This window comes from Eulemur rufifrons, chromosome 9 (genome assembly GCF_041146395.1).
Source record: "Eulemur rufifrons isolate Redbay chromosome 9, OSU_ERuf_1, whole genome shotgun sequence".
In the NCBI taxonomy this organism is placed as follows: Eukaryota; Metazoa; Chordata; class Mammalia; order Primates; family Lemuridae; genus Eulemur; species Eulemur rufifrons.
The window spans coordinates 1,397,644-1,415,251 of NC_090991.1; the positions used below are offsets into that span (position 1 = coordinate 1,397,644).

Below are 17,608 nucleotides of genomic sequence, written 5' to 3' on the forward strand. Positions count from 1 at the left end.
GCCTCGAGCTGTGCAAGGGACTGCGCGGTCTGTTTTGGGTCCAGGGTGACTTCAGGTGGAAAGGCTTCTCTGGACGGGACACCGGGGGGGATCCGCGAGCACACTCCCGTTCCCAAGCACCCCGACTGGCGGCGGACGTCAGCGGCCGCTCTGTAGGTGGAGCGCTGCCTCCAAACAACCCTCGCAACACCAAAACAAAACCCGCGACACTGACAGCACACAATGGCAGGCCCGGGGCAGCAAGCCAAGTAGGGGACTCGGCTCCCGCGGCTTCGCCAGGCTCAGGACCACCCAGTCCGGCTGCGGCCCGGGGGAGCCGGCTGGGCGGGCGGCGCTCACCTGGCGGTGCCGCCCCCGGAAAACCACGGCGAAGGCCCCGTGTCCCACGAGGTCCCTCTTGCTGTACTCGAAGTCGCCCACCACCTCCATGGCCGCGCCCCCGGGGCATACAGCGGGCGGGCGGGCGGCGCAGTGCGGCGGGCTGGGATCAGCACCACGGGCCCGCGGGCCCGCAGCGCGCCCGCGGGCGGCGGGTCTGGGGCAGCCGCGGCCCCGGGCCCGGGAGGACTCTCATGCCGAGAGGCGGGAGCGGAAGCGGGGAAGGCCGTCGCGCGGAGTCGGGGTCAGAGAGGCCCGGCCCGGCCCCGGGCGCTCCGCATGGCCCGGCTCGCCGCCGGCCGCGGGCTCTCCGAAGAAGCGGCCTCGGTGCTGCCCGGCCAGGGGCGCCGGCGCCGTCACTGTGCGCCCCCGGAGCCGCTCGCGCGCCCTGAAGACGTGCGGGGCCCGGTCCTCCCCATCCCCTGCTCGCTCGGCCGGCTCGGCCCTCTCCGCCCGGGGCGCTGCCGCTGCAGCGGCCGCCGCCCTAGAAGCCGCACGGCCGCGGACCCCGCGCGTCCCCGCCTCGCGGCGGCGCCAACGCACACGCGCGCGCGCGCCGGCCGCTCCCGCGCCGACTGCCGGCCCTCCGCGACGTCAGCAGGTCTTGTAGGACGCAGCGCGCGGCGGCGCCCGCTCCCTCCGCCGAGAAAAGGAGTGCGCGCCTCGGGGTGCGGCGCGTACACTGAGGCGGGCCTGGAGGGGGCGGTGCGGCGCGGCCACCGCTGGTCACGGCTGCAGCCTCCGCGCTGGGCCTGGGAGCAGATGAAAGCCCCGGGCTCGAGTCCTCAGGGGGGCGGACTTCGGAGGAGCTGGTCTTGGAGTGCAGCTGCAGGCGACCCGGGGGCGTCCCAGTGCAGCGTGGACAGACGCCTGGGATCCGGGGAGGGCACAGGAGCAAGTCCGACAGCCTGGCTTTGCCCTCGCCCTCTGAAAGCTGAGGTCAAATCGCCAAAGTGCCTACCTGCTCCCACCCTTCTCGGAGTTTACTCTCTCAGGGTCTCTAAACAAACGCTGTCGGGCAGGGATTCTGCACTTTTGGGGGTCCTTTGACCTCTGTGAAAAGCTGGTGACAACTCAGGACGCTCTTCCCAGAATTACATACGTTTTCAAGTGCTCTCCTGGGGCACTCCCCGTGACCCGCCAGTTTGACCTCAGGCTTCCCTTAAATGGCTTCAGTGAACTTTCTTTTCTACCTGATTATTAAAATTGTTCAAGTGACAAGGAACTGATTTGTCAACTTCCCCTCAAAGAAGTCTTATGAAACCGTTTTATAAACAATATGCTAGAAAACATCATAGAAAACTCGGGCCCGTGCTTCAGTGCATGTTCGGTGTTTTAGGGTATTTGCTTTCAGGCTGGTTCTCACCCTCTGGGTGACACCAGCTATCCCTGCAAACTGATCCCCAAGGCCGGGCAGGGACCCTAAGAGCCTCAACCTTGAGACAATCCGCTGTGACATTCTGAGAGAACGCTCCTTCCTCACACCCTGGAAATGTAGAGCCTGTGATTTCTGCTCCCACTGCTGTGGTCTTGTACATTAGTCTACCCTTCAAAAATCTGGCCGAGGTGATTGTGTTAGACACTGAAAATTTGGAGCCTTTAAAACTTGACAGCAAGTTAAGCAAGTGTGCACATACATACAGAAATTGACTTGGAAGCAGGGCGCGGTGGCTCACGCCGGTAGTCCTAGCACTTTGGGAGGCGGAGGCAAGGAGGATCACTTGAGGCCAAGAGTTGAGATCAGCCTGGGCAACATGGCAAGACCCTGTCTCTACAAAAATAAAAATAAAGAAAATTAACTGGGTGTGGTAGGGCCGGCCTGTGGTTCCAGCTACTCAGGAGGCTGAGGCAGGAGGATCGCTTGAACCCAAGAGTTTGAGGTTGCTGTGAGCTATGATGACACCACGGCACTCCAGACTGGGCAACAGAGTGAAACCCTGTCTCAAAACAAAAAAAGAAAAAAGAAAAATTATTTGGAGATGATTCTTTACCTCATTGAAAGATTCTCTATGGTCTGTCTTTAAATATGAATATTTAAATAGCATATAGGAATTAATATGACAAATTTCACTAAATAATAGCTCTTCAGAAATATGTATCTTACAGGCTGTAGGACCCTGAACAAGTTACTTAATCTCCCGTGCCTTAGTTTCCTTGGCTATAAATTGAGGACAATAGCAGTCAGTACCTCATTGGGTTGTTAAGAAGATTAAATAAGTCAAGAGGGCAAAGTGCTGGAAACACTGCCCGGCACAGACAGCACACTATGTTGAGTAGCTGTTAAGTAGTAAAGTGAGATCAAAGCCAGCCTTAGGCAACAGTCCACCCCCCCCGCCCCCCCGAGACCAGTGCCCCCTCCCCAGGTGGTTTTCAAGTGAACAGAGAACAAATTTTTCAGCTCCAGGGATGGGGCAGTGTATCTAACAGACATCTGGAGAATGCACTCTCTATAAACTTTCTTTGCAGAAGCAGTAAGTGCAAAATGTTTGGGTAGCAAGAGAGCGATGCTGGAAGGGAACAACACACCTGGAGCTGGGCTGGTAGCCCACACGGTACCTGCCAGCAGCCAACATCGCAGGGAGCTCAGGGAGAGCCTTCCCTAGGGTTACCACATGCAGCCATCTGAAGGACCAGACAGCAACACGAGGCGGGGCATCGCTCAAGGTCAGGAGTTCGAGACCAGCCTGAGCAAGAGCGAGACCCCCGTCTCTACTGAAAATAGAGAGAATTAGCCGGGCCTGGTGGCGCATGCCCGTAGTCCCAGCTACTCGGGAGGCTGAGGCAGGAGGATCCCCTGAGCCCAGGAGTTTGAGGTTGCTGTGAGCTGGGCTGACGGCACGGCACTCTAGGCCGGGCGACTCTGTTTCAAAAATAAAATAAAATAAAACAGCAACAAAAATTAAACAATAAAAAAAAAGGTACACCAACCCTGCGTGACGGGAAAGCAACAGAAGGCAACCCCCCAAATTGCTGAGGATACCCCCAACCCAAAATAGATGCAGGAAAGGCCCAAGTCCAAATGCAATGATCCTTGGGGGAGAATGTGAGAGTACAACAGTTCAGCCAAACCGCCTGTCACGCCGCCTGTGGCATATGCTGTCCCCATGCCGTGCCAGGATCTCATTCTGCTCTGGACAGATCGCCCTGGCCAGTGGGAGGCTCCAGCCCTGTGTGACGGGCCTGGCTGGGTGCCGAGAGCACGTGATCCTCGAGACCAGAGTGTTTTGTCATTTCCTGGGGAAAGAGAAGAGGAAACGGCTGCTACCACAGGGCCCAGTGAAATTTATTCCTTCAACAAACTGAGCCTTTACTATGTGTGAGGTGCTTTTCTAGGCACGGGGCTGAAACAATAAACGGCAGACACAAACCCTTGCCCTCACGGAGCTTCTCTTCCAGTGGGAGGAGACAGGCCCCAACGAGAGAGGGGTGAAACAGACGGGGAGGGCAGGGAGCAAGGCCTGCGGGAGGAAAGGGTTCCAGGTAGACGGCCGGCAGGTGCAAAGGCCCTGATGCCAATGCAAGCAACTTGCTTCGAGGAGATACGGGGAGGACCGGAGAATTGGGGAGACCCTTCCAGAGAAGGTGACATCTGAGTTGGGCCTTTGAGAATGAGAAGGGTTTTGGCAGAGACCAGCCAGGCAGGATGACGACAACGGCAGCAAACTCTCAGAGCTGTGAGGGGGCTGGTGCATTGGGGGAGTGACTGGCACACCAGGAGCTGGGTCTGAATTCGGCTCATTGGAAGACGAGCTTAGGAAGAAAGGAAGCGGGCAGGACTCAGCGATCGGGTGGGGATCCGTATCTCCTGATTCAGGGGCCAGTGATGCCACAAGACTCTAGGGGAACCAAGGGGACAAAACCACCACCCACTGCCCCCAATTAACTTTGACTGATTTTTGTTTTGTTTTATTTTTGCATTTCCTCCTTCACAGAATGACTGATTTTCAAATCACCTTCTGACCATCCAATTTCCAGGAAGTTGCAATTCCTGAGTGCTGCTCCTCTTAGCCCCAGAGGTGAGGTGGCTGCTCACCCTGACACCAGCCTTTTGGGAGGGTCCCTGGGCCATATAATGCCCCGTCCAACCTGCCAGGAGAAGGTGAAAACTGTACCATGACATCCATTAAATGGATAAAGAGACTGACGATACCAAGTGTTGATGAGAATGTGGAGCAACTAGAACCCTCGTGCTCTGCCGCTGGGGGTGTAAATTGGTAGAAACACTTTGGAAATACTTTATTAGTATCTGCCAGTGTTGATGATGTGCATTGTCTATTCCATTGCTAGGTATATACCAAACGGACATGTAAACGTATGCTCACCAAAATCCATGTCCTAGAGTGTTCACAGCGGTGCTATTTGCAGTAGGCATAAACTTGGCTCTACCTAAATTCTTACCCACGGTGGAATGGTTCAGCAAATTGTGGTTTATACACACCACGTGATACTGAGTAACAAGCAGAACGAGTGAAGGACACCACGGGCAACCGTGTGGATGACTCTCACATCTGTAACGCTGAGTAAAAGAAGCCAGGCACAAACCAGACGCAACTAAATCTAGAAGTTGGGGTAGGTTTCCCTTTGGGGTGTCTGACTGGATGGGGGTGAGGGGTCTGTGAGTGGGGAACTGAGTGACTCTAGCCCGCCACACAAGAAGAGATCTGGCACTCACAGCCAGGCCCAGGGACCTGGAGAGGCATCAAATATTTCAGCGGGGCTCTTGGGTCCTCCAGCCCCAGGTGGGCCACCACTAGCAATGCCATGTGGGGCACAGATGAGCCATCCCTGATGGCCCTGCCCAAATTCCTGACCTACAGAATTGTGAACAAGTTTTAAAAAATGGTTCTTGTTTTAAATAACCAAGTTTTGCAATACAGAAATAGATTACTGAAACAATTTTCATCCTTGAGGACAGGGACCAAATCTTTCTTTTATTTGGGATGTTAAAAACATTTAATATAAACAGTGTAGGACACATTTCACATATGTGCTAACATATAAATACATTTTGACATTCTATTTTATTCTTTGAATGAACTAAATAAAATCATACCATAAAGCTTCCTACCAACTCATATAAGATGTAGGACAAGCTATTTATTAAATTAATTTGATAATTCCTAAATAATTAACATTTTGAAATTGCTGGGTGATCGTTTGTCTAATGTGGCTCTCACTAGTTAAATGAGGGCTCTGTCTGAACGCTGATTTAACAATAGGGAGCTAGATCACCGTCTTTTTAGGACTTCTTTAAACTTAAAGTCATGAGATGACTAGTATTCTTAATACATAAAGAATGTTTCAATATTAACAATATTATTCATGGTTCTGAGTCTTCTCTTAATCTTTGTAATAATGTCAGAGATTTTTAAAAATACTCAACATCATTATCAAGAATATATAAAATAATTTATTGGAATGACCATCATTTAATTAGTTGGCATAATTTTATTAATTTTTGTTCATCTTCAATCCATAGGGCTTCCTTTTTGGACAAGCTTCAGAATTTTTGTTTGTTTGAGACAGGGTCTCTCTCTGTTGCTTGGGCTAGAGTGCAGTGGGGTCCTCACAGCTCACTGCAGCCTCTAGCTCCTGGGCTGATCCTCCTGCCTCAGCCTCCGGAGTAGCTGGGATTACAGGTGCACATCATAACATCCAACTAATTGTTTTATACTTTTAGTAGAGACAAAGTCTCGCTCTTGCACAGGCTGGTCTCGAACTCCTGAGCTCAAGCAATCCTCCTGCCTCGGCCTCCCAGAGTGCTACGATTACAGGCATGAGCCACCGCGCCTATCCTGAAAACTCAAATGTTATCCTTGGCAATAAACAGTATTGTTTTTCTTGACATGACAGACTCACTTCATTCACATTCAAGAAAATGCCTTTCAATACCGAAGGCTGAATAGCCAGTTGGTCAGTTGTTCTCTCCAGTGGAAATGGGGCTCCACGCAGGCGGTGGCTGAGTCTGCCCACAACCTGGACAGCTGCACAAGTGCTTTTCCAGGAGACACCATCGTACTTCGCTATGCAGAAGTGCTTTATGGGGACTTCCCATGTTGTCACATGACATTAAATAACATGTACCTGAGGGCTGATATTTAATACATTATTACTGCTCCACCAAGGACATTCTTATGGGAAACTGGCTTTTTTTTTTTTTAAATGGTGAGCGTGTGGTGGTGAAGAATGCAGTAGTGAGTGGCACAGTTCAGTGTCACTGCCCGGATTCCTGCGGAGGTGCCAGAAGTTTCACCCACTATAGGTTTTACATCATCAGTGCAAATCTTCACACGGTGACAAAGGCAATCCACATTTGCCGTCACGAAAGTAGTCTGGCCTTGCAGACCTCCAGAAAGCGTCTCAGGGACACGGGCACCAGGGCATGATGCCTTGTGAACTGCTGGACCAGTACAAGACAAGGACATCTCAACGTCAGCCTCTTTCTATTTAATAGAAGTGAATAGGGCGTCTGTCAGGCTCTAAGGCATAGGAAGGCTTGGTTCAGAGCCTGGGCAGATGGGCCCAGGAAAGCCATTAGCTGGGCCTGGTTCTTTTACAGCAAACATTTTTCTTCCCCCAGCATCTCCTGGGTCATGCTCCCTGGGGTCAAACCCACGCCTTTCCTGGGAAGCTCAGTGACATCTGGTGGGAGCAGACAAGCCCAGAACTGCTCTCACGGATGCCAGACTGGACACCGTGTGAGGACAGCTCGGGGGTATCAGCTGGACCGGACATTGAGGAAGGCTCGGGGAGGAGGGGGTGGAGGAGAAAGAGAGCCAGTCTGCAAGGATGTCTTTAGGCAGAGGGCAGGGCGGCACATCTTAAATTGTGGGCATTGCCTGAGCAAAGGCAGCCGCTCTGAGAGCCGAAGCCCACTGAGGAAGGACGGGAGACGTGTAGGTTAAGGTCTGCGAGGCTGGGTCAGTCAGGGCCACAGACGCTAACTACAGCATTTGGACTTCATTCAGCAGACACCGGGGGGTTCATTAAACATACAGGTGATCCTGTATCTAAGGCAAATCCCTATTTTCCTAATGAAAAAAATTTTTAAATTAAGGTATCAGAGTACTTAAACTTCTAATAACATCAATGAAAGAGTCAGATGTCTAGTTATAATATGTAATTTATTACTTTAGTTACACATGCATATTTAAAATAACATTATATATTACACATTAATACAAAATATTGCTTTTTTCCCATCTCATATTTCAAGTAACAATTTTAGTCACTCTCTACATGCATCAGTGTCTTCCCGATGTCTGGAGCCAGTTTCCTGAAGTGTATTTCCTTCCCGTGTGTGCAAGTTGTCTGTGACACAGCACTTTTCAAATACATGTCTGACAGACACCTTCACTGGGAAGTTTGACCCCACGTCAACAAGTCACCACGGTAAAACCATCCTCTCCCACCCCCAAGTTATCATGTAGGTGGATGTTTGTAATCCTCACGACAAAACCACTTACTTAGGCTTTTGAAATCGCTCTTTGAAAGGCGGATTTCCAAAACCTAATTCTCGTAACCGCGAGGGAGCATGTTCCTGGAATGGTGACGACGTTTCTTCCCTCCCGCTTTTAACCCGCTCCAGTGGGGGGAGTCTCTGACCATACAAAACTTGCATCGTTCGGGGTTGCTGTGGGCTACGACCTGTGAGGAGAAACCAGAGGTAGTGCAGTGGCAGGAGATGACAAAATTTGGGTATGGGTGTGACTGAGGAGTGAAATACCATTCTTGGGGACAGAACAGGCCAGAGGGTTGTAGGCTGAGTTGTTGGGCTGATCATCATCGCAAACAGTGCCGTTTCCTGGGGTGGGAATGACAGGGTGTAGAGTGTAGACAGTTGGGAGTGCTGTATCCCAGACTTGGAGAAATAGCCAGGAGCAGAGGCTGACGGACAGCAGAGGACAGTCTCCCAGGTGGCAAGGGTGAACGAGGACAAGGAGCAAGGCCATGGAGGCAGCACTGGCCAGGAGAGGGCGCTCGGGGACCACGGCGATGGCGGAGGGGAGTCAGCATGCAGGCAGTATGTTCGCCCTGGGTGCTGCTGCATCCGGGCAACTAGAACGGGTATGGAACAGGCCCTCAGAAGTATGTGCCCGATGAAGAGACAAAGAGGAGGGCGGAGGAGATGAAGAGAGTGAGGTACCAGCGTCCTGTGGGAGGGACTTGAAAAAGAGGTCAGCAGGGGAAGCTGCACCAAGGACTTGGGGACAAACTGAAAGGAAATGGACCAGACAGGATTTGTGCACAAGGTCCCACCAGGACCTTGGGTGCGATTCCAGCAGTCTCATCCCTGGAGGACTATGTCAGGGTCACTGTCCCCAGCAAAGGCGCTGGGCTGAGGAGCCGATGACTGAGGTGCTGTGACTGGTCTGCAGCCTCTTCTAAGCCTCCCCCAGTGATAGACTGGCCTTGATGGCCTCAGCCTGCCCAGGCTCCCAGGGACTGGGAAAGTGGGTGGTGCGCGAGGGTTCTCGGCTTCGAACGAACATCTGAATACTAATAGAGGATTTATGTGGTTGTTTGAGTCATGAGTAACAGGTTTCAAATCACATTTCTGTGTAGCATGGGCATTCCCAATAAATGGGAACGGAAATACTCATTTCCCAATTCACAGGAAAGATTTTAAGGCAGTGATTCTCAAAAGTGGTCTCCAGAGCAGCAGCATCTGGAAATTCGTTAAAATGCAAATTCTTGGGCTCCACTCAGACCTATCAGATGAGAAATTCGGGAGGTTAGGCCCAAAGACCTACGTTTTCCTCAGTCCTCCAGGGGATCCCGGTGGATCTGAAAGCTGAAGGATCACTGCTTTAAGGGCATGGATGAGACGTTTTTGGTTTTAAAGCCACAACCCCTTGAGTTTTTCTGAAGCCTCTGGTAGCTGCAGTATTTGCCTCAGTGAGTATCGTTAGCAGCAAACGAGAGAAGGAAGCGCGGACGACTGTCTGAGGCACAGCAGAGCAGTGGGCAAGAGGGCGGCCTTCCCTGGCCAGGAGGCCCCAGAAACATTCCTCTACTTCTTAAGCCTCAGTCTCTTCATTTAGAAGAGACAAAATAAGTACTTATAAGATTATCGTAAGGATCACGCGGAATAGTGCCTGGCACACGGTAAGTTTACCAATGTAAACTGGTCATTGGTATCATTAAAGTAGAGCTCAGAAGGAGCTGATCACTTTGTGGAATTAGCTCAATAGCTAGCTAGATTTTTCCAAGGTCATGATCTTATATCACATGCATGTATTGTAATTCTACACTAGTCTTCTTGTTTCCAAGAATTCCCGTGTCCCAAAGCTCTGCAGAGGGGCTGAGACTGGTCTTGTAACCTCTTCTGTGCCGTACCCTGTTCAAAGAGAGACTCGCCCCGATGGCCTCAGACACCACGATGCTGACACCTTGTTGTCAACTGGGTGCTCAACACCTAAGTGCTCCAACTTCTAGTCTTGCAGCAAGTAAACGGAATGACACAATCACTCGGGGAAGGGCGACCCCTCTTCAGGCTTCCCTCAAGCTGCAGCTCTCTCTGTAGGTCCAGCAGGAGAGTCTGATGGCTTCCAGTAGGACTTTGGGGGGCAAGGGAATTAAATCATGGGCTTTAAAAGGCCATCTTGAGTCAAATATGCCAGCACACATTTCAGATGCTATTCCAACCTCCATCTCCTCCTCAGCAGAATGCAAGCTGCAAGGGGCCTGGAAATTCGTCTTACTCTTTCCTGTGCCCCTGCATTGTAAACAGTGACTGGCACAAACAGGTGAACATTTACTAAACCAAAAGTTCTGTAATTAGAAGGAACAAATGCTGTTCTTTGCCAAAATGAGGAAAACTGAGGTCTGGGTGGAGCCTGTGGGCTTTGGCAAGCACGTGGGGCTGGGCCTACTACCCAGAGCCGCGCTTGGTCTGAAGGCCCAAGCTGCACAGTCTGTGGGATTCCTGCTGTGGTGCGGGAGAGGCCGGCTCACTTCCCAAAGTCTGAGTGAGTCCGAAGGCACATTCGAGGCAGGGGACTCGGATATCTCACGCTGGGGGAACTGCCACAGCTGTCACAGTCCTCATCTCTCCTTTGCTCCTTGGCAAACCCCAGCTCCCTTCAAGCTGCAATTAAACCCCTTTCTAGGCTCCCAGTCCACAGACAGACTGGATGCAGTCCCACAGGAGTCCCAGTGGTGCGCGGGTGGGGGGTGCACTAGGCAGGGGTTTAGTATGTCCAGGTGGGTTCTGTGACACTCTAAATGTGCCAGAGCAGAGGGCGTGAGAGGAACAGACCGGGGAACACTTGTTTACATAGCATTACTAAAGCACGAATACTCACTCTCCTGCGTGCCAGGCAAGCAGGCGGGCGGAACCGCCCCCCAACACGAACGCCCTGGGAGCCTTTGCTCACACTTTTCCTTCAGTGCCCTCGCAGCCACCTCTGCCTGCACAGAATCCACAGTACCATCCCCTGCTCTGCGCCATTCCCAATCCTGCCGCAGCAGAGGGGCTTCCTCAGCGCCCAGTGTTCACCTGCAAGGGGACTCTCACGGGCTAACTATGAGCCTGGGCCACCCAAGTTGTACCCTTAAAGGGTTTTACTCCTCACTTTATGGCTCCAGCCAAAGTCCAGAGACCTTGCCTACTACACAGAAGTGGTCAGTACTTACAAACTTTGTAAAAATTATCCCTCCTACCCATTTTAAGTGTGTATCAGTTACTCATTGGCTAAAATGCCTTCCATTTCTGGTTTATCATAATGGCTAAAAGTGGGGATTGTAACTTATTCTTTGGAAGGATGGTGGCTAGCATGAAAAGGTCCTGGCCCTGAGTAACGCTGAGGCGTTACATAAAAACAAACAGGGGTCTTTTAGCTCCATGAGGTTAGGATTCCATTTGGAGAGACTACACAAGAGGGCCAAGGAAGGTTTACTAGAGAAAAATTCTCCAGAACTCAGCAGCACTTTGCAGAATGGTGGGCACACATGCTTATTAGGAATTAGAGTACTCCTAATACTCTGGCAGTATTTTAGTCAAGGTTGCATATAATACTTTTGGTCACATGTAATACTCACTTCAGATTGATTTTCAAAAATCAAAATTCATTCTACGGATACCTGAGAGATCCATGAAGCCCAAAGCAAGGATGCAAGACCAGACCCAGAAACCAGGGAAGCCCTCAGGGTTATCACCAAGGCAGCTGCTCCCTCAGGCCCACATGCCTCTGCTTGTCCTTGCAGTGCTCTCTCCTGACTTTGTAAGTATGCCCTCCAGGCCACCACCCCAGATGGTGACTCATAGCTCTCCTTCCCCGTGCAAAATTCTTAAGATAAAGAATTATCTTAGGCCTGTTTGGATCAGGAGTTCAACCCTGGTCCAATCAACTGGTATGTGGGGAAGGGGGAGGGGAGACAGAGAGAAAAAAGGTCATTGTGAGCAGACAGGGCCCTCATACCTGTACGAGTGGGGGGACAGGTGTCACTGTGAGTCAGGTAGGTGCCCAGTGTCACTGGAGAAAGGTCAGTCATTTCATCAGGTGCTTACTATCTCTTAGGACTTAAGCCAAACAGCAAATTAGTTTGTAATTTTCTACAATCCAGAATGACTTTCCCTTCCAAATTCCTATGAGTAGTCAAAGTTCCAGTACTGTAAACTATTTATATAAAGTTTTCAACAAAGCTCTACTGAATATTGAAACCCAAGTAGAAAAAGTTACAAAAAGTTGCTATTTTATTGCTCTTCACTGGATTTGGTTGACATCTACTTTTTACTTTCACCAAATCTTACAGGAATGATAGAGACATATCAAATTGCAAAAGGAATCACTTTCTCACTAACACTTTTGCTTTTTAAACAATTTGTGTTGCTGTCAACAACATAATAAAGAGAAAAGGTGTTCAAATGATTCCTTAAACCTGTAAAAACCCTGCCAGGGAGTATTTTTGGGTACACTGCATAGAACTTGGAATACTGTGGGTGCTCAATGTTAGGTGAATCCAATTCCAATTTTAAAGTAAGGACAAGGATCTGTTTAGATCAAATATTAAATCTGGCTGATAATTTCAGGCCACACTCTGCTTCTGTGTCTCAGAGCAGGTGGGGGAGAAACAAGGAGCTGAGTCTCAAACTTGCTATTCTTTTCTTTATAAGAAGTTTATAACTATCGGCATCGCTAGCTCAGAAGCACAAAATTTATACAAAGAAATGATTAGAAATTATCTTAACTGAAAGCATTAGTTTAAATAGCCTAGAGTCTTACAGAAATCGTCATTGCAAAACATGCAGAGGCAGCAAGCGTCACCCAAAACCACATTTTATTCTATAACTTTTATATTGCTTTTCTGTTATTTAAAGATTGAAACAGTGTGAAATGGATGGAAATATTTTGTTAAAAGAACAGAATCAATCAATCACAGCATATACACCTAATAAAAACCTCGGGTCTACACCACACATTCCCAACACAAGGCTAAGTCCAGCAGTGGCTTATATTCGGGGTTTTTGTAAAGCAAATGGAAACATTTGGAAGGATCAATATATTTCAACAGAAGAGCCATAAATGCCCTGAAAGCAGAAAGTTGACACAACTTTAAATATAATTCATATATATATATTTTTAAATCAAACACAATTAAATAGAATATGGTTTAAGTACATGAATACTTCAGCTTTAGAAGAATAAGAGGTGGTACATAGTACCAAAAACTTATACACAGCCTTTTTGCTTCTGTTGATGAAACAGCGTGCCTCTATACAATCAAATATTGCAATGGAATAAATTCTCTATTCATTCAAGACTTTCTCAAGGACAAAGGTGATTAATAATTCTATATTTTATATATATATATATAGTTTTTTTTTTTTTGCAAAGTCTGAGCAAAAGCAGTAACACCTAAGAGAACTTCCTTTCCTCTCAAATAGTCACGTGCGTCGAGGAAACATTAGCACCACGCGGCCAGGGGAGTGTGCTTGCCAACTGGGCATCCCTGCTGACAGCCGTGTGGTCCCGACGCAGCAGAAGTGCAGTGCGTGAGTCTCGCGCTGCCCTGAAGACGAGAAAGGCCACCCACTGCACACTTCCCAGGTCACAGCAAAGGACAGGGGGAGGCAGTCAAACCAAGTTGAGCGCTTCTCTCCCCCCACCCTCCCTGCCCACTTCATTAAAAACAAAACAAAACAAAACAAAACAAAACAAAACAGCACAATCTGGGAAGAACCATCTTGTTCAAGGGAAAAACTGGAGTGATCGTTATTATTTCTTTCTTTCCATGTGGATTCTAAAGAGAAAGTTAAGTAACTGGAGCACAGAATTCCAGGGAGCAAATTCTAATGCTCAGAGTAAACTAGAGTCACCTTTTTGTTAGCAGGGAGAGACTAGTTTTAAATATACTGCATCTCAGGAACAGTTAAAATGCAAAAAGTGTATACTGCCATCAAAGGAAGGACAATGTTACTGAGACTTGACCCATGACCTGTCAGCTTCCTTCCCAAATTAATGCCTCTGTGAAGGAAGACTGCACAATGAACCGTCACCCTGCTCTGTTGAAAAACAAGCTGCTAGCACCACACTGCCATTCGGAGCTGCCTGGCTCTCGGTGGCGCCGACTCACCTGTTTGTTTTGGGAGGAAAAGCAAAGCACCTAAGCACCTGCTCTGTGATGCCGTCAGGGACGCAGGACCACTGCAAGAATGTGCATCAGCATCAGCTCTACGCTAATATGCCTCCCACAGGACGTGGTCCCCGTCTACTCCAGTGGGCTAAAATGCTCTCATGAATGGGTTATTGCCATCGGAGAACTAATAATTTTCTAATAATGTAAACAATACCCCTTTGTGTCTTCACGGCAGTCACTGTGTGAACATCATGTGTGTCAATCATGTCTACACGTAACTCTGCGTTATGGTGGAAGTCTAGGATTGTCTCTCATTCTTTCTTGGAAACAACAGTGATAATTAGTGAAAAGAAATACAGTGCTCTATTTTCATTGGCTGTGTTGAAGAATCCAAACAAGGGGAAAAGTTCTCTTATGTTTCAAAAGTAGATTTCCTTTATCTCATGTCTTGAGTCATAGCTGAAAAAGAGAAAAGAAAAAGAAAACGCTAAGTACACTTCTGTAACAGTGATCTACCGTCATAATAGATTAAGGAACAACAGTTAGTGTTTATTATATACCAGAGCTTAGGACAGCCAGAGCTGACCACAATCGCATGAGGGAAAACAGTGTATTTTTCTCATCTACATAGGAGTGAACAGAGGCTTAAAGCGGTTAAATAACTTATCCAAAGGTCACGTAACAAGGACTGGCATCCAGACTTGCTTTTCATTTTGCCAAAAATCTTTACATTTTGGCAATAGATATCAGAATACAAAATATATACATTTTTTAAGAGACAGGGTCTGCCTTGTCGCCCAGGCTGAAGTACAGTGGTCCAATCATAGCTCACTGCAGCCTCAAACTCCTGGGCTCAAGCGATCCTCCTGCCTCAGCCTCCCGAGTAGCTGGGCCTGCAGGCATGTGCTGCCACATCAGGCTAATTTAAAAAAATTTCTTTGTAGAGATGGGACCTCGCTATTTTGCCCAGACTGGTCTTGAACTACTGTCCTCAAGTGATCTTCCCGCCTCAGCCTCCCAAAAATGCTGGGAGTATGGGCGTGAGCCACTGGGCCCAGACTATTCCCACTTTTTGACAATAATTCTACTTCTAGGGATTAACCCTACAGCATATTCATAAGAGAGAGTAAATACATATATGCAGACATTCATTAAAATATTGTTCCTAACAGGGCAAAACCTGAAACATCCTAAATCATCCACAGGGGATTCATTAAGTGGTGACTGAGGCTGGACTTGATGGCTCACACCTGTATTCCCAGCGCTCTGAGAGGCTAAGAGTTTAAGACCAGCCTGGGCAACAAAGCAAGATCCTGTCTCTACAGAAAATAAAAAATTGGCTGGGCGTGGCAGCCTGCACCTGTAGTCCCAGCTACTTGGGAGGCTGAGGCAGGAGGATCACGTAAGCCCAGGAATTGGAGGTTGCAGTGAGCTGTGATCATGCCACTGCACTCTGGCCTGGGTGACAGAAAGGGACCCTGTTTTAAAAAACATATATGACAAGAGAGCCATAATGTGGAATACCCTGCAGTCTTTACAAAGAAAAACTGATCTGCTAGACTCCCGAGGCCGAGCTCCTGAGGCTGAGTCCTTCCTTTACTCACAGCACCTGGGAGGAACCAGACATCAGAGAAGATAGCATCCCTGCTATTTGGGGGATGGGACATGTGTACACGAAGCAATTCAGTAATGATAAGAGGTAAGCTTATGTTGAATGTCCAAGTACATTCCATAGGCAAACACAGAGTTGGAAGGTTCAAAGCAGAGAGGTATCAACACAGGATGAAGAGAATGAGTATTTCTCTGTGGGTCTAGGACTTCTCACATTCATAAAATCATGGAATGAGAATTACAAGGGGATATTTTGAGGTTTTCTTGTCCAATCTCTCTGACCTATTGATGAGGATATGAGGAACTGGAGAAGGAAAATCACTTAAAAAAGGTCACATATGTTGCCTAAAAATTGACTTAGCTAGTTCTGCTAGTAGAGTGCTTTTTCCACACAAATACACTGATTCCTGAGGGACTGGCAGGACAGACACCCCAACACGGAAGGAGAAGGCCTAGCAAGCTCAGAAAACAAAATATAGCAAAATATATCTGTACATCCTAAGAACAAAAAACACATGCTAATAAAATTTGAACATACAATTCAAAAGGAAAAGTCTGAATTTTAAGCATCTATTTTCTAAAACGGTTTTTAAAGAACATTTTCTTATTGTCAAACATTTGATCATCAACATGATAATGGGGAAATCACAAAAATAACTATCTTGCACTTTATACACCTTTGGCTTGTTCTTTGCTATTCTAGGTTTGACTGAGCCAGAAGATAAATATAGACAAAAATTATCACCCTTGCACAGAAAAGAGGATAGAGTCTGCCAGAGTGAATAGGGCTTTGATATGAATCAGCTCAGTGAAAAGTTCACAATTAAACCAGGCTCTGGGAATGACGGTTCTCAGAGTAAAAGTTGGCTAGAAAGTTAGAAAAGAAAAGGTTTTGATGGACCTAAACCAAGTTTAGCCCTCCTAACTACTGAGGGTTACACAGGGTGCCATCCAATTTTTCTCTGTCGTGTTTCTCTCTGATTCCTAAGTGATGCTTGATACAAATGACACAGGAGGAGGAGGTGAATGCCTTCACAGATACGGGCAGAAGTTCTCCTATCACATTAAGTCTCCATGAATGAAGTCAGAGAAAGCGAAGCTGTTGAAAAAACTGGGAATGTCTGGCGTGTGGAGAAGACTGAGTGGGGGGCTAGGTGGCTGCCTTCAACTTTCTGAAGGTTATTGTGCGTCTCTCATGGGCAAGACTAGAACCAGCTGGTGAAGCCACAGAGAAAGAGAGCTTTGGGGAAGTCAGAATTTCCTAACCATTATAGCTGTTTGACCTCCAGGAAAAGATGGTGAATTAATTACACCCATTTAATTCACTCCTTCTTAAACCAGCACTCTCCTTTTTTTTTTTTTTTTTTAACATAAACTCATTGAATGGGAAAAAGAGAGCAGTGGCAACAACAAAATTTTGGAATCTGGAGGCAAATGGATCAGTGGTAAATGACTTAGACCTAAAAATCTCCATCCTAAGACTAGAGTGGAGAAAGCTGAGCAGCAACCCGGTTTACGCTGCAGAATCCCTCGAAGCCTGCGGCATCCGTGGCACCGGTACCTCTGGTAAAAGGAATGGAGGCGGGGCAAACACAGGGACTTGTTGAAAACTTGCTTTAGAAGTAGTCAGATCTACAGCGATTGTTCTGCAACTCATCACTCAGGTGCCTGGTCCTGCCGGAAACCCAGACCCAGAAGAGAAACTGGAGCTCTCTCCTCTGAGCAGAATAAAAGTGTCTCTAAGCTTAGGGACATAACTAGGCATGACAGAGGGCCAGGATGCTGTACTGAAACAGGGGATTAAGGAGGGTTGAATGTAAGGAATACCGAGCCCCCTCTAGCTTTGTCCTGCTTGGCTCCTGGAAAACTCACTACCTGCCCTTTATCTTCTAGGCAGGAGACTGGATGAGTTTTCTCTGGGGAATATGATTAGGCCAACAAGAAAGAACTTAAAAAAAAAAAATTCTGACATCAGATTCGCCAAGGAAATGCCTGGCTTGTTTATGTTTAAATTTATAAGAAATTGCCAAACTATTTT

The 17,608-nt window shown here is 48.1% G+C and overlaps 2 protein-coding genes across 3 annotated transcripts in view; both read right to left on the minus strand.

Annotated features, from left to right (window-relative positions):
* ULK2 (unc-51 like autophagy activating kinase 2) overlaps window positions 1-955 on the minus strand; it is a 77,433-nt gene extending 76,478 nt beyond the window's left edge. Inside the window, exon 1 of the mRNA XM_069483191.1 lies at window positions 340-955. Within this exon, the coding sequence (XP_069339292.1) occupies window positions 340-429 (90 nt within the window). The 5' untranslated portion in view covers window positions 430-955. The remainder of the gene's footprint in view (window positions 1-339) is intronic.
* An 11,520-nt stretch (window positions 956-12,475) lies between these two features.
* AKAP10 (A-kinase anchoring protein 10) overlaps window positions 12,476-17,608 on the minus strand; it is a 70,195-nt gene continuing 65,062 nt past the window's right edge. For both annotated transcript variants that reach the window (XM_069483194.1, XM_069483193.1), the window contains one exon: window positions 12,476-14,418. In XM_069483194.1, the coding sequence (XP_069339295.1) occupies window positions 14,413-14,418 (6 nt within the window). In that variant the 3' untranslated portion in view covers window positions 12,476-14,412. The remainder of the gene's footprint in view (window positions 14,419-17,608) is intronic.